At 36.1% G+C, this 18219-nt stretch overlaps 1 protein-coding gene across 2 annotated transcripts in view; it reads right to left on the bottom strand.

Annotated features, from left to right (window-relative positions):
• LOC129005887 (protein phosphatase Slingshot) overlaps positions 1-18219 on the bottom strand; it is a 219935-nt gene that overhangs the window by 186150 nt on the left and 15566 nt on the right. The window contains exon 1 of one of the 2 annotated variants that reach the window (XM_054434926.1): positions 11609-11800. The exons of the other annotated variant lie outside the window; for it this stretch is intronic. Coding sequence (XP_054290901.1) covers positions 11609-11737 — 129 coding nt within the window. The 5' untranslated portion in view covers positions 11738-11800. Of the gene's footprint in view, positions 1-11608; positions 11801-18219 lie in introns of those variants that run through there. 2 annotated transcript variants of the gene reach the window in all.

Below are 18219 nucleotides of genomic sequence, written 5' to 3'. Positions count from 1 at the left end.
TGTTCAAGGTGTCACAAGGTTATGTTCAATGAGCTGAGTGTTTTAGAGGGTGGATGAGGTTGAACGGAATACTAAGTGACGAACTAACGGTGCCTTCTCAGTTGCTGAGGCTGACAATGTGTACGGTGACGCAAGGTCAGGGTCATAATGCAGGCTGTAGACTTCGGAGTCACCTTACAAGGTCATACGACACCCGACCCGCTATTTCCGTCTCTGAGACAGGAAATGGAAATAATGACTGCTATACACTATCCTAAAAGAAGATTTCGTCTAGTGAAATTGATGTATTATTGCTCTCGTTCTAAATGTAAGGTAACATTGATAAGCAGTTTCATAAATATGTAAGGTCAGACCATGAAAAGTGTGGCCACAGATAATGGAATAAACATTAGAGTATTATATTGTCTGTGGTGTGGCCTCCAAAATAATGCACACCAAAGACATAATCAGAAGCAGCAGAAACACTTGCGATTCAAATTTTAAAATCCGACATGATAGTATAAGCTGGTTTAAATGTCAATAGTTAATAGGAGAAAATCATAAATAATGGTATTGCGAGAGTGTTTACCTACTAGAATCAAAAGTACCGGTACTCCCATAACCAGGTATATTGTCGATGATAATGGAACGCGAGCAAGGTGTGAGAAGCTGACACGCCGCTGTGTAGGCAAAATATATCGCCGCGTCCGGGAGAGATAATGCACGTTTTATATTCCAAAAGCGTGGTTCTAGCACGCGTTTTGCATAATACGGGTTCATTATTGCCACCATTGACCTTTTTGTCTCCCCGTGGTAGAAGGGGCTCATGGGGGCAATAATAGGGGTTGCATCTGGTGCTCTTGTCAGTAGCTACTTACTTATATGCAGGATCATTGTAAGACTGCACTGCGAGCACTTACCTGAAACACACAGAGGAAATGTATCATTATTGCACTCACTTAGATAGAAATGTGTTATATAAGCTTATACAGTACCGTAAAATTTAAAGAAATAGTTCACAACAACATTAGTGTGTGAGCTCAAAGTGACCATAGGCTTCCTATTGACTGTATTCCAACTATATACCCTCTGCGAGCATTGACATTGTAATTTACTGCGTATATATTTATGGCTGATGCATGTTATCCCACGTTTTAAGCTATACAGTATTTTGAGACGTCACCTAGTTTGATCTGTCGACCTGGCCTCAAGCTGGAGAAACTGCCGCCGCCGCCGTCAAACAACCAACAACCAACTGTCGACCTCGCGGCCTACTTTTGCCTCTCTTGTCCCGTCAACAACTCACTTGGTCTTCCTTAAATACATCTTCCATATAAATACAACTAGTGTGTTTCAACCATTGGTTTATATAAATAGTTGGTTTACTTAACGCTGCTTAAGTATTAAAATTCTAGTGAATTTGTATTATTGTTTTACGAAATTATTCCAAAAATGAAAATCAATAGGAGAACTTGCTCTGATGGCTCTATGCGATGTTTTTCTACGATGGTTATAGTACCGAGCGGCGAGCATACACTGAAACTATATTTTGGTATGAAATTGACAAAAATATACGTTAAGTTGATAAATAAATAAATAACTTTAACTGCCAGAACTTAACAGCGACTCGTTTAATGAAAAACAAATGTCGGGAAACAACTGAATGAATATGTCTATGAAAGACATTTAATCTTAAATAAGACCGTTTTGTAGTTTTGTAAAAATCAAGTATAAGGATTACATTAAACTATTTGTCACCATGATCTAACAGTAGCCAATATTTGTTTTGTTGTGAACTTTTAAACTAAAATATTACAAAAACAACGTTCAATCTGAACACCAGTCAAAGCAGGTTTCTGAGACTCTAGTCACACAAATGCGACCTGAGCCACATACAAAGATACAAATTAAAAACGTCAACGGAATGTTTGGAAGCTTTGGAGGGATATTCTATACTTAATATACATCTATTTGAAAACCGAAAAAACATTTCCCGCTTACAAAATCTCCGAATGAATTACGGTGGTTTCATTGACAGAACATTCTAATCGGTACAGTAGTAGGCATACAATTTTTAGATAAATTCATTTCTATCTTAAACCACAGATCAAACCACGAACAAAACAATAAGGTACTGCTACACTAAGCATTAAATTTACCTACAGAGCATACACGTTTGATTTCTTTGGACTAAAAACTACTTCACCTATCTCTTTGATGCTGCGGGCAAAACCACGTCACGGAATTGAACCAATTTTCAGGAGAGAGGTTTCTACACATTTCCCTAAACAAAACAGTTGTCGCCAAAAACGAGCGGTAGCGACGAAGAAAGCCTGACGAATGGGTAGAAAGCGACGCCGTTCTCGCACCATGGAGTCAATCTTGTGGTATTCGATTAGACATGTCAACCATGGAAACTGATTTTACCATATATAGAGTAGGTCTCAAAAAGTGCATGGCTCAAAAAGAACCCAGGCGACCCAGGCGTTTACAAGTAAATTATAATTATGTATTAACAAAATCGTATTATTGCTACGTTGGAAACGGATAACGACAGTTTAATATTATTAGCATATAGCCTACAGTACAAAATAATTGCGTCAAATTAATGTTGTGTGATGGCAGGTAAATTGTGAGTAGGTTAGTAGGGGCTTTAGTTTTATATTTACATATTATTATTATTCAAAGGGACCGGCCAACACACTTCTTTACTTCAACAAAATCACATAAGGAATTAGTTAGTTAAGGAACCCTGTCAAACAAAACTAGGTAGGCGGACTGAGCAGAGCGATCTTCTCAGTCAGGTCTCGAGGAAACTTATAAAAATGATCTCCCACAATACTGAGTGAGTGTTGGCCACTTCTAGGTCCACGATTGTGATATTAATTTGCGTTAAACATAAATCATAGTGTGTAGAACAAATAGTTTCACAGGCGTTGTAGACTTTTAATGGTCGTTTCAGCTATTTTAACGTAAATGACAACAGTATGCAACCATTGACTATACACCTTGTATAGTCAATGATGCAACTGATAGTTTGCAAGTCACGCTAAAAACACGAGTAGCCAATTGTATTTCATCATTATTCGTTACCATTATTTTAAGAGAGCGACACATATTTAGGTGCGGATTTATTACGGAGGACCCATGCTAAGTAACAAGTACGTCTAGACAAGACTAGATATGGATAGACCTTTCACATTTTCTTATAATTAATATTATAGTATCCAATCTCAACATTTATGCCTAAATTGAGGTTAAAAGGGGTCAACCACAGAAAAGCAGGGCGCTCCATGTAGGCTAAGCTCGGCAACATTTCCTCTAGTCCAATCACACCTACGTTACCGGGGAAAGTAATCTACTGCATTCGGAATTAGAATTAATTAACAACCTTCTAGACCCGCCTCTGCCAATAGTTGATATCCGGAGAAATCGACACTACTATGATATGCATTTGTTGTGTTTAGATGATACTAATCATCAGTGTCGCAATATCTCCATTGTTAAATGTTATGTGTATATTTTAAACATAAATGCGCAACAGTTAGATCAACGCCAGATTACAAGTAAAGTCAATTTTACAAGTATTGATACTTCAAGAATGTTTGAATACTTTGTTCAAAATATGTTTTCAATACAATTTCGGTGTAAAAGAGAAGTTCAATACCAAGGCTCTTAGATGGAATCATAAACAAAGCTTTTATGGACCGAAATGTAAAATAATTAAAACGTCCTCTTGTTATTACAGTAGCATTGAACTTTCACATTTATTGATAAGGGACATTATAGAGGTTAGTTTAGATTAGGTGACAACATGCACGATTCCCAGCAGCAGTGATGGAGTACGGTACAATATGTACTGTGGGTGTAGGTGTAGGTTCCCTCCATCCCCCGTGATAATGGCACGGCGCTACTGAGGGTGCACGCTCATTATTGCGCCAACTATCACGTGTGAACAGCGACCACAGTGCGTGTGAACCACTAAACTATTGTAGGCAGACTACACATCGCCACCAACTCACCCCAGGGCCACGATTACTGTATTCAAATTTATTAACCATTGAATAATTTTACGTAGCCTAAATTATATTAGGTGTTCAAAAAAATTTTACAATCTTAATCCGAAAATGTTTTTATTGGAATTTGCATAAGTTGAACGCAGGCTTCAGTCTCCGAAGTTATTGGGTTTAAATTCTGCCAATTAACAGTGGTTTTAAGATGGTTACGCCTAGTGTGAAGTAATGTGTAGAACGGTTCCAACTTAGAGCTTTAAATCATAGCATCTTAAGGTCACACAGAAAACAAATTTAAATAAATTAAAGACAGAAAAAAAGCTGCAATTTCACAGGCACAATCCCATCAAAGCCGATCTGCCGGAACAGTCTACAGCGGTCAGCGATGCAGGTGCAGTGCAAGCCGCTTTATATAATCTCAGTAGCCTCTTATCACGGCTGTACCGAAACTGCCACGACGTTTTATGATCATAATCCATACCGAAACTGCCACGCCAATTAGTGAGGATTATAAGGGTGTTTTTGAGAGTGCTAGAAACACTGAAACTGCCATGGCGGATTCCTCAGGTAGGGGAGGTTGGTTTGGCAACGTGCAGGGAGAAACGGGAATGAGAATATCCCTCACTCATCACAGTGACGATTTTGAAACACAACACTTTACTTAGCTCATAACTTAGTTAAATGCTTTTCATGCCACTACTTAAAAGAGGCCATACTAACTTTGCAGTTATTTAAATCAAGTATCAATAGAAAAAGTCATTTAACTACCGATAAAGTCAGAAATAATTAAATAATATGTTCTAATGGATTAAGATTGCAATGGAATGTAAAGTGTTTCTTACTAAATGTATTATATGAATGCTCTTAACCCGTTATAGTGAATTGCTGGTATTAAAGAACTCAATACACACATATTTTATCATTAGATTTGAAGTTTTCAGTTTATAAATATACCAAGGTATAGGTAGGCATCGTCAAAATTGCACAAGAAGAAACATAATCTAATGCAAATAATAGCACAACAGGATACGTGTCCTGAAGTATAAATAAAACACAATTGTGTATATATTGATCATATTTGGCGATTTTATTGATTTCATCCTATACTATTAATATTTTGATTTTTTGGGCTGCTGTGGAGGTAATGTATTTAGAAATGAGCTGGGAATACTATGAAAACATGCTTTTCAGCAATGAGTTGGAAATACTGCGCGCACTGCGTTTCAATTGTCTTAGGAATTGGCGTCGAAGTATAAGATCCTTTGTGATGACTAGAATACACAGAATTAAGTTCGAGTCTTTCCAGTTTATTAAGTTTATACTGTACCAACCTCCATGGCCTGCAGAGGGGCGTTCTCGTGGAATCTCAGTGGAATGCCCTCCTATTAGCTTGATGTAAAATTTTTCAAATTCGGTATTTCTCAACAGTTTTGTGCCATCCTTCAGAGAGTTAGTAGTAAGGTATGGTCTAGTCAATTAAGTTCGAATAATGTGCAGGTTTACATTAATAATACCAGATAAAAACTTCATAATTGATAAGTATACATTTTAGATACGGTTGGTAAAAAATAAATCTTAATTAGCCTAGGCTACTTGTAGTGATAATTCAGGGTCACTTAATTCTGCCAACCTAGAAACCGGGAATAGCGCGTGAATTTTAACTATCAGGAAAAAGTCCCCGATGTTTTCTCTAGCAAACCCACTTACTAACACCACACTTTGTATAACAAAACTGTGGCCGTCTACTAACAACGCCGCACCCTTTCTCTTCGTTTCAAATATCTTATCCTCCATCGAAAGACTATCAACTAAGTATAACTAACACACCAACACCCTTACTACTAACTCTCTGAAGGATGGCACAAAACTGTTGAGAAATACCGAATTTGAAAAATATTACATGAGTCAAGCTAATAGGAGGGCATTCCACTGAGATTCCACGAGAACGCCCCTCTGCAGACCATGGAGGTTGGTACAGTATTTGTAGTTCTGCAACCTAGCGTCTTGGGCGAATAAAACTATTTTTGAATATTACAGTTTTACAGTATTATATTAGTATTTGATCACCTCTAGTGTAATTAAAAGCGTCGAACAGATCATATAAAATGCAGTGTTATATAAGTGGTAAATGAACATAAAACTTGTTTCTTAGTGGTAAATAATTATTCAGAATAATTATATTTCAGAATAATTATAAAGTAAATATATTCTCAAGAGACGGAATAAATACTTATAAAGTAAATACTCTAACAGTCGCAACACTAAAAACTTATATTACATAAAAATAAATCCTAAAATATAAATACGAAAGGGCAAATCAATCACTTATTTTTCCAATCAACGTATTATTGTGAAAGAAATTAAAAGGTTAAGACAGAAATGGGAATTTTAAGTCTCCCGTTTCTCCCCGTCTACCTGAGGAATCCGCCGTGGCAGTTTCAGTGTTTCTAGCCTTCTCAAAAACACCCTTATAATCCTCACTAATTGCCGTGGCAGTTTCAGTATGGAGCATGGTCGTAAAACGTCGTGGCAGTTTCGGTGTCCCCCTTATCACAGTGACTACTCCCACTCTGTTTACAAATAAGTCACCTCTCGCGGGGTCGACGGACATACTGTATAGCGTGACGTGTCAGTGATTGGCGGCATTAGATGCACGCGTCGCGGGGAGGGGAGGAGGAACATTGAACTCGGTACAACACGCAACTACAGTAATCTGCTTAGTGTATGTATGTACTGTAGGGTGTCTCAAACTGAGATAAATCCTAAATACCACTTCAGTCCGCTGGTGTTGGACCACAACAGTTTCATAATAAAGTGCCCCGAAAGCGAATGAAAAAAGCCAGCCTAACACGAAACAATCATCCAATAGACGAGAAATCAATTAACAACACATGATTGATCAAATAGAACTGATAATTTATCATTTTATTTTTTTATATTACGAAAAACATTTTTATAATTTTTTTTACTGTTGAGATAATATATGAAGAGATAAATTCAAACCAATGCATAACTTTGTCTGCATTCTCTTTCAAATGACACTTAAATCTTGTTTACTACTGTTTATAGTTACAAAAGCCTTTAGCGATTCTTGTGAAAGCCTGCAAATTTCGTAAAAAATGGGAGGGGGGAGGGTGGTTGGTTCACAAGTGGTCAAAAAAGTGTTACATTGTTTCAAGTAGAGTTGATATATATATATATATATATATATATATATACTAGGTGAAACCCGTCAAAATCGACGGTTACTTTCAAGGCTTGCAACTGATATAACTGCGACAAATTGAGTGAAATTATACATATTTTGAGCATTTAGCATTGTTTAAAGAGTAATAAGTGTAAAAACAATAATGATATTAATTGCGTTAGTTGCCAAATATGGTTGATCATTCAATGAATAAAATATTTCCCATACTGTACATCATCGGAGTTATTATTAGTATGTTAACTGGTACATCTTCTTTTAGAAGAACCTTTAAATAGTATTAAAATCATATTGGTGGATCTTTTGTAGTTAAAACTTCCGCGATTTCATCTGTCTAATAAAGATTAATCTAAGATTTTATTTGTTCTGACTTTAAAAGGGAGGTCCATCCGTTGCAGTGCAAGTTTGATTTTTCCTTCGTCACGTCACGTCAGTTCATATCGTACTTCTGTGCCAATAAATAACCCTCAAGCATAGTTTTGGGAAATTGGTTGGGGAGATGTTGAAGCTAATAAGACACTTCTGCACTTGTATTATTTTGCATTTTATTACACAATCGAAGATTTTTCCAATGATTTAAAACATGTATGGCAATAATCTTATAGTATGATAAAATATAGCCAAAAGTGGTGAAAAAGACAGACACCAACCCGTACAATAGATATAAGATAGTTCAATAAGAAATAATTGTTAAATAACAGTTACTGTGATAAAAGGATTTTCCACTGATTTCGTAATGGAACGTTATATTGCAAAATATGACATGATACAGAAGAAAATCAATTTTAAAATCAGAAAATAACATTGAAAATACTTCTTTTGGACAATTCAGTAACTCCCAATAAATGTGTGTTGTTTAAAATACAATTTTAAATTAACAGCTGTTTCATTAAAAAGTATTATCCACATGGACAAAATGTAAACAAATCTGTGGAGGGATCTTTAAGGGCTTCTGGGGCAGAGCCCTAACGGGATTCACTTAGTTTTTATTTTGGTAACTCATCTAGGGACCAAGACCTTTCTTTGGACATCTCTACCAAGTTTCTACGCCCAGTCGTTCTCTCAAATTCATGGAGACAAAGTTTCCAATTAAATATTTAGATTCCCCCATGTTAATCTTATGGGAGAAAATCCAACTTTGGTGGAGGATAATGCCCAAACTAATAAAGATTTCAAAAAACGAAAAAGACTTTGCAAAACTACAGATCAGGGCCATTCATTTGACACTTTAATAATCAAAATCGGTCCAAAAATGAGGGAGGAGTTCTGTTTAGAAAAATCGGCTTAGCGTATTATATATATAGATATATAATAACGATTAAAATTTCTCAAAATAATAGGCGCTACATAGCTAAGAATTTAGAATTTTCTGTGGGACCTCCCGTTAAGATTTAACTTATTAGGCCTGATTGGAATTTATTTTTTTTAATATCAATTTGACGGACACCTTTGACACATGTGTGTATTGCTGCGACACGAAGAAAGGCGGCTCGCCTCGCGGCTGGCTAATGGTAAACTTAAACTCACGAAGTCTTGACGCTCGACCTATTTACTTGATATCGACGTGCTCACTGCTGTATAACTCGGGCACGTTGCACGTATTATACGTTCACGAATCACGGCCGTGTTTTAACACCTGAAGATACTCGATGAGAACGTTCCGACATTAAGTAACCTCGACTGTAAAGAACTTTCGTTTCTCATTTAGACACGTTGGATGATATATGATGAGAGGAGAAGGGATCGTCTTGCGGTTAAAATAACAGAGCTAAGACTTTATATATAACAAACAAATAATGTGTAAAGGTTGATAACTATTATTTATAGGCTACAAATTTGAATATTATTTTGTATAACAAGGAATTTTTCCGTTTACGACTGCCACTATTTTTTCCATGTTGGTTAACTACAGTTCTCTACGCAGTATGCCTACACATCGTACGCATCTCGTTAAGCGTTCTGGTTAGGTTGGATAGGCTAAGGTTAGAAGAACCAAGACCCCAAGACATAACCTAAAACTTAAAATTGTTAATTATTACATACAATTTATTTATTTTGCCGTACAACGGAGAAGACATGCAATACATAACAGGAACATTGATCTTAAATTATTTAAAAACTTACACCAAAAACCTTTAAGGACAATAACTTATCTACAGAGTAAACACATTTGAGTTTTAACCATGAATCAAGGATAGTTTTGCATTTTTTATAGGAGTTGTTACTGCAGAAAGGGGCTAGGGCCTATTTATAAAAAAAATATGGTATATATCAAATACGACTGAACACAGCGCTATGCAAAAATAAACATTACTATGTATCTACAAACAAGTATAAAATACCCCCGCCGCAGCAAACCTGCAGACTAAGCGAATTTCCATTAGCCTGATTGGATTTACACTAAAATGTCTACTTAAAAATATAACATTTATTTCCTATTTAAATAGAATTAGTTTAACAAGTACTTAGGTTTGCTGCAAAACTGTTTTTTTTATGTTAATAGTTGGTAAGAAATAAAAACATTTTCAAATTTGATCAAAATATGTTCATAAACAAGCAAACTACAACAGTTTACTTGTTCTCCATAAGAATAACATGGGGATTTATTAACGCTTCAATGTATTAAAATTATTTGTTTTTTTAAGGTCTACAAAATGGTTTGGAAAGAAATTGTTAAATTTTAAGTTAAGGTCTATGAAATGGTTTGGAAAGAAATTGTTAAATTTTAAGTTTTTAGGGTCAAAAATGGGAAAAAACAATTTTTACCCCATAAAACCCCCCATAGACCCCTGTTCCCATAGTCCGATCATGCTGGTTCGCGAACTCGTTCGAATAAACGTAGGTTTACACGTTTGTACCGGTACCAAATTTCATCAAAATCGGATGATTTTTGCTCGAGTTATCGCGCTAACGGACACATATATAAATGTGTAGGCCTATATAATTTTATATTATAAAATATAATATTCAGGGTGCTCAGTTGTACTTATTTACTTAAATATTTAAAATATATATATATATATATATATATATGAATTTGAAGGGATGGTGTTTTTGGTCTCTAAGGACCTCAAAACGAAAAAGTAAATCGGTCCCGGGTCCAGGCGGTCTTACCATGAGTACTACGGTAATAGCTTATTCCCTATAGGGGAAATTCGCTAAAAGCATATTAACACAAGTGAGACATTTAGCCATCTAGGCCTACATGACACACAGATGCACTACCCAGCTGGCGGAACGGGCTGTACAAGGTCAGCCAAATGCCAGTCACACAACACATTGCCTCTGATGTTGACTACTGCACTGCACTGCATTCAAATAAATGTCAATTGTAGCACGTAGTAAAATATAGCTTGTGAATTTGACATCATGTTGTTCAGCAACGATAGGGCCTACTGACGATTCATTGGAAAACCTTGATTCTAAAATGTGAACTGCTCACAAACAGTTAGGCCCTACAGCACTAAATGCGATCTTATACTTTGTAAAGTCCATATCCTCTAGTCACACCAAGTTTTAGGCTATACTCTGTAAGATGGAAGATGGAACATATCTCCTGACCTCCGTCAACCTGGGAACTGGCAAATGGTCTAAGCCAGTCCCAGTAAGTTAGTTGTACAGTAGTATATTGTTTATTTAAATACCATACACAACTTATGTCACACGGGGTCACAATTATTTTCACTATATTCAAATTTGGTGTTTTTGTTTTTATCACAGGCTGCAGTAGCCAACAGATAGCGCGGAGGCGGTCAGATAAACGCGTGGCAGTCGTTAAATGTATCACGATCACTTCTTATCAAACAATCCGGAGATAAAGCTAAATAGTGATGACTCTGAAGTCGCCGACCATTAACATGTAGCCTAAATACTGTGGTTTGTTTTGATTCAAAATACTAGCATGTTGTCAAACTGTTTATCTGTCGATGTTACAAGATGAGTACTATTGAGTACAGCATTGCAGCACTTGCAGCACGGGCGGCTGTAGCAGTGTAGTGGGGGTGACGACCCCGTGAGAGCGACCGCAGGTTATCTTGGGAATCCTCCCCGGAACTGAACTGAACTGAGCAGTGAAACAGAGAGCAACGGCGTCGATGTCATTACTGTGATAGAGATGTACAATAACATAAAACTATATAATGTGGTCAGGTGTACAACTCGCAAGCAATAAATACTGCCACAGAATAAACATCACGTTTGACTAGGTCTAACCAATACTCAGGGAAAAAGTTGGGCCACAGATATTGAAACTTCAACACATAAATACAATAGTTTAACAAAAACACCGGACTACACAACACACAATTACCAACAGAGCACCAAATGCAAAATCTTTAAAAATTGCGGATTTTAGGTTTTTTTCACCATGTAGGCCTAAAGACTTATTCTGTAGCTTAAGTGCTGCACATACTTTTCTCTGTGGCCGAGGAGGCGGCCGCTTGTCTGTGAAGGTTAGCCATCCTTTGGTCCGTCCAGAACATATGGAAGTCCAAGGGGATGGGGGTGCAGGAGCGCTGGGTGGAGGCAGGATGTACAACATAACAACACTTCACTTCAGAAACATAACCTCAAACGTCGCGATCCGACCGCGAGCGGCACCACATCAAATCTCTGACTGAGACTGAGCGAACGAGAGCGACGCGGCGCGCGGCGACGTCCGATCCAGGTGGGGCAACCTCGCACACTCCACCCTCCCGGTCCCTCGGATATAAGTGCTGTTAAAAAAAAGATTCGGCTGGTTTATTGTAGAAATGTCTTTGTTATGTTGTATGAACCTAAAAATAAACTTGGTTACGGTAACTTACGGTTTTTTTTAAACATAACTTAAATATACCATTGCCCTTAATACGACACGAGTTGATTACAAAAATTCAAGAAATTTACTTTAAAAGGCCCACTCTGTGCCCTTTAACGCTTTAGGGGATTGAACAAAATACAGGCGTAATTTAAGTGATTTAGCGAATTTCCCATATAGGGAATAAGCTATTGCCATAGTACATAGTACTCATGCTCGATAAAATAATTCTATTTAAACAAGGAATAAAAATGTGATAGTTTTAAGGAGACATTTTAGTATAAATCCAATCAAGTACATGGAAATTTGCTTAGTATGCAGGTTTGCTGCTGCTGGGGTATTTATATTATTATATGTGTCATAAAATTATACGATCCACTTTTTCTTTGTTCAAACTATTAGAGTTGTGTGCATTTCATATTCATTCAAAAAGGTAGAACAGTACTTTAATTGTTGGTAATTGCCTTTATTGTCAATAGTAAAGTAATTTGCATTACACTATTTTAGCTCACATTCCCTGCGTGAGTATTTTACCCGGCAACTGGCAACACTGTTGGGGTTGGTAGCGAAGCGCTCCAAACTGTCAGTGGCGAGGCACGGAACTATCCTCTTGGCTTGAGCAGTTGGCTCCCGTTACCATGACAACAAAACGCTACCGTACACAAAGAGAAAGAACGGAGCGAGGCGAGGAAATTAGCTACAGAACAGTATTTTTTTAATTTTTTTTAGCTATTGTTAACACTTTGATAATGTCAACTTTAAACTACTGATTATTGTTTTATACACAAGTGACGGTAATGGACACTTCTAAATTAAGTGCACTCAGTGCATCTATAAGTAAATTTGAAATAAAATCTTAAAAATGATCAAAATATAATCAAGTTTCACGGCTACATTGAGGGAAGATGTTTTTTTTATGTCCAACCTTCACGTTCTAATGCTAGGTTCTAGCCCAGAACTGTTTTTACACATTACTTCCGGCTAGTCCTTCTGGCATCATCAAATGGATTAAATTCATAGGTGATTTAATCACGTATTTTTTAGGCTGCTGCACAGTTCACTTTAAGAATTTATTTTTTAGAGATAAATTAAATTGTTTTTGTTGCTGAGTAGCGCTATTAAACATGCACAACCCTTTTTTCGTTTGTCTAATAACATTCAAAGGCTCTCTAAGAGTTCAAGCAAATAACATTGCAAATTCTTCCTTTGGACAATTCAGTAACTCTCAATAAATGTGTGTTGTTTAAAATACAATTTAAAAATTAACAGCTGTTTCATTAAAAAGTATTATCCGTATGGCCAAAATGTAAACAAATCTGTGGAGGGGTTTTTTAAAGGCTTCTGGGACAGAGCCCTAAGGGAATTTACTTTTCCTAGAGTTACCTAACATTGTACATGTTCTCTCACTGATTTGAGAAAGCAAAGTTGCCATTTCACTTATCAGTGAGACAATGTTAACATTGTCTCACTCTAATTACTTTGTCTCACTCCAGATTTGCAACGTGAAGGCACAAAATAGTGAGCGCGTAACATGCAGACAAGGCCGTATGCGCGCAAAATACGTTGGCAGCACTGGCTGTAAATCAGATGGTCAGCTGTTGTACTGTTGTATTTGTCACAGTGTTAAAAGTTGTCATATTAAAAGTTCACTTCTTCTGTAAAATAGTGAGCGCGTAACATGCAGACAAGGCCGTATGCGCGCAAAATACGTTGGCAGCACTGGCTGTAAATCAGATGGTCAGCTGTTGTCCTGTTGTATTTGTCACAGCGTTAAAAATTGTCGTATTAAAAGTTCACTTCTTCTGTGTAAAAATATGTTACGTTTCTTTACCAATTTATTTGTTTTATGGTAACTGTAGGAAAAATATAATGTGCAACTCGAGTGCAAAGTGCAATTGCCTCACTCGAGAGAAATCCTTACTCACAAGCCTTAGGCGAGAACTCACTTTGCTCACTAGTTGCACAAATAACTATGGTTTTTCTTTTGATAACTCATCTACAGACCAAGACAAGACATCTCATCAAAGCTATGGCCCCAATTGAGAGGCTTAATATGGATTTCAAAGGGCCAATTCCTTCAGTAACAAATAACACCTATATTCAAACTATAGTAGACGAATATTCACGTTATCCTTTTGCACTCCCCTGTCCTGATATGAGCTCAAGAACTATTATCAAACAACTCCACAAAATCTTCAGTATTTTTGGTACACCATCGTATATACCTACACACAGACCAGGGCAGCGGTTTTATGTCGGTAGAACTAAAATCATTTTTACATAATTTGGGAATAGCTACAAGTCGTGCAAGTCCATATAACCCACGTGGAAATGGGCAGGTTGAATGATTCAACGGAGTAATATGGAATACTGTTCAGCTAGCATTGAAATCTAGAGGGATGAAAATAAGTCAGTGGGAAAGTGTTTTAGATGAAGGCATTCATTGCATCAGATCCCTCTTATGCACAGCTACGAATTGTACACCTCACAAAAGAATGTTTAAACATCAAAGAAGATCTATCAATGGAGAAACTATCCCTTCTTGGCTGACTATTCCAGGAAAAGTTCTTATGAAGAAGCACGTAAGAGGCAGTAAGTTTGACCCACTGGTCAAAGAGGTTGAAGTAATTGAGACGGACCCAAAATATTCTTTAGTCCGCAATAAAGAAGGAAGAGAGTCAATTGTGTCCTTAAGATATCTTAGCACCAAGAGAAAAAGTAATGCAACATCCAACAAATCTTACTTATGAAAACGAAGACGGTAATGAACAGTTGGAACAGAATATTACCTCGTCACAATCGCTCCTTCTGGAACAGAACACTACTTCGTCACAACCGCTCCTTCAAAACTATACTGATTTATGTTTACCACCAGCAACGTCAGATGGTGTTCCTGAAAATGATGAACATCAAACCAGCAGCACTCCTTGCAATCAACCTCATCCCTTCGTGTCACTACGTCGGTCAACCAGACCAAAGGTGTTACCTAAGAAATTTGATGCATATAAAATTTACTAGAGCGGAAGAATGTGGTGATATTCTAAGTACTGTACAAAATGTTAGCTGACATTCTTAATGTTTTAGTCAGATTTGTTTATTTATTCTGTTTGATTCTTGTATTCAGTTTTGCTTAATAAAACCTAAGTTTTATTCTCTAAAGGTTTATTACAACAGGCTATATGTAAATACTCAATGTTGTATTTTTAAATCAGTTCAATTGATCAACAAAATCTTTTGCTCAGTGTTAATAAACTAAAAACACAAGACAGTGTTATGGAATTTGTGTTGTGTATCCTTAAACATGATGTCCACCAGTTCACTATAAGTTAATCAAGGACTTTTCTGGGAACATTTGATGAATTCCTTCGGTGACCACGGAATGCGTACGGTAGGCCTACAAAACAAGACTTTTTTACAACTTTTTTAATGGTTTCTTTGTTTCTTACTTGCCCTTGACCTATACATATTTTATAAATAGAACAAAAGTTATGTTCTCACAAAAATCCAAAATGAGCAAATTTTAAAAATCCCACATTTAACATTCCGGTACTGTATGTGATCTGTACTTTTCAGCATTTTTTGACAGGCTTCGTAGTAATCAACTAAGCAACTGAGACAAAACATAACCTTGTCAAAACAAACTTGAAAACACACTCTACTGTACTTTCCATTTTTGTAACAAGATCAGCTGTTTAAAATCACAGAAAAAGACTTACCAAACGTTTCTTTTTGCACCATTATTATTGATTAACCCTGTATAATAAGCTCAATATTACTTGCAACAAAAAGCTCAATATTACTCAACAAAACCAAAACAAAGTGCTAGATATAAGTATACTAGATATAGGTAATTCAGAAAGTGATTGGGCAAAAGACAAGACAAAAGAGGTACGCACTCTTACAGAGAGAACAGTCATAAAACTATATATGGAGATATAGGAACTGATCTGGGCAGAGATATACAGCAGGTTGCCTTGGACACTGCCACACAGGTCAGCTGAAGCCATGTTGGGTAACATGTCAACTTGTGGCCTCACATCTTCACTTTCACCTCCCACCAAGCTGCATACCAACCAGTTGCAGGTCATTACATAAACGGATTAAAAAAGGCATGGGCTATTTCGTTCACATGGATAAATTCTGTTTTGATTTAAGATAAAAGAAATCGATGACTTGCTGAATTGATACTGTCTGTTAATCTCGTGACATTGTTGTCAGAAAGTATCACTTTATTGCTATTCCAGTGACAAATTCACAACAGGAAGAGTAAGTTGTTAAGTTCTTTTAGTAAATTTTTTCTACTAGCCTTCACATTTTAAATTAAAAACAACAGCTGATCATTGATAATCAATTCATAACATTTTAAAAATAAACATTCCATTCTGGTTCTTCTTGTTACAATGACTTGATTAATTTTCTCTCATAATTTTAATTTATTATACACAAACAATCTACATTATTTAATGGTCCTTTTGATCCGAGATATTACTTAAGCGATTTTGAATTACTTTCATCCACTAGAACTCTTCTTATATTAACATTTCCTCATTTTACCTATTGATTTATGTGCCTCTGAACTCTTACCCAACCGAACTCTTATTCCATATTGAAACTCTTAATCCACTCATTTACACTTTGTGAATTTTTGACATTTATCTCCCCATCTTTGTACGATGGCATCTCCAAAAAGTGATTTTAAAATTGAATCACTTGACTCACATCTTTTATTAAAACTCGTCTCAAGAAAATAAGAAACATCGTAGATCAACTTGTTGAACAAGAAGAGTCATTAACAGTTGTGCAACAGGAAGCCTTAAAGACTCTAATGCAAGAAGCTCATAAGAAGAAAGAAGAAGTTGATTCTTATTTTCATCACATTGTAAGTACGTCAAGTGAAGATGATTTGAACATTGAAACTTTAGCTGAAGATGAAGACCAAATCAGTGAACTATTCCTCATGTTGTAAAACTCATGTTGTAAAGGCCAAAATTATTGCTACTGAATGATGCAGAAACAACATGCTGATTTTTCATTTGAATATGAAAGACTTAAGATATTATATTTAGGCTGTCTCGTCTATTGATCTGATTGTATTCTTATTCTGTTAATAAGATCAAACATTTGTATGACCTAACTAACGTATTAACTTTGACGATTTATAGTAGGCCTACAATCAATTGTCAGTATCCTAACGTCTATGGTTTTAGCTTTGGATAACTTGAAAATTTGAACGAAATTAAATGAGTAGGAATTTTAGCATAGATGAAACATTACTCTCTTATTGATACGTCACCATCCGTATGGATTAGAAAAGACAATTTCAATGTTAGTTACGGCCAGTTTTTAAATAGGGATGTGTTTTTGTTTCCAATTTGTTTATTGTTATTTGAGTTGTTAAATAGCCCAGTTGTAAACATAGACATGCCCCTACAGGTACCGAATGGCGAATGGAACTAACAATAAACCACGGCCACCTTTACTTTACTGTCCGCGAGAGTAAAGAAGTCCCCTGAGTTCTGGCCTATTTGTAGTTTGAAGGCGTTACGCTTGAACGTTTTGCGCGACAATCACTGTAGAGCCGTCTTGACGCTGCTCTGCTAGTTTTAAGTTTTAAGGCTTAATTTTTTTATTTAATATATTTATGATTTTTATAAATCTATGTCATAATATTTTTTGCATAGTCATACAATCGAAGGAAACCCATTTTCTGGTGTTACTAAGGCAAATTAATAACCTTTTCTACTTTATGATTTTTGTTTAGTTAAATGTAACAATACCCCCGCCGCAGCAAACCTGCCGACTAAGCGAATTTCCATTTGTCTGAATTGATTTTCAGTTAAATACATTTTAACAAGGAAACTAATAAAGTGTGTTTTTGAGTAAAATATTGATAGCTTAGTACAAAATAAATAAATTTGCCAAGTTTGATCAAAATATATCCATAAACAAGCAAACTACAACATTTGACAATATTCTCCATAAGAATAACATGGGAATTTTAAATTTACATTTACATTTAAATTTATTTTAAGTCTATATATATATATATATATATATATACATATATAAAAATTTGAACAAATGGTGTTTTTAGCCTCTGGGGACATCAAAATGAAAAAGTAAATCGGTCCCGGGTCTAGGTCTTACCGTGCCACCTACGGTAATAGCTACTTTCCTATAGGGAAATTCGCTAATACCAATAAAATACAATACAATAAAATCCTTTT

Source organism: Macrosteles quadrilineatus, unplaced genomic scaffold (assembly GCF_028750875.1).
Source record: "Macrosteles quadrilineatus isolate MER2022 unplaced genomic scaffold, UCM_ALF_1.0 Scaffold_1__1_contigs__length_201487025, whole genome shotgun sequence".
Taxonomy (NCBI): Eukaryota; Metazoa; Arthropoda; class Insecta; order Hemiptera; family Cicadellidae; genus Macrosteles; species Macrosteles quadrilineatus.
Note: the sequence above shows the minus strand (reverse complement) of the source record. Positions and strands in the feature narration are given on the sequence as shown.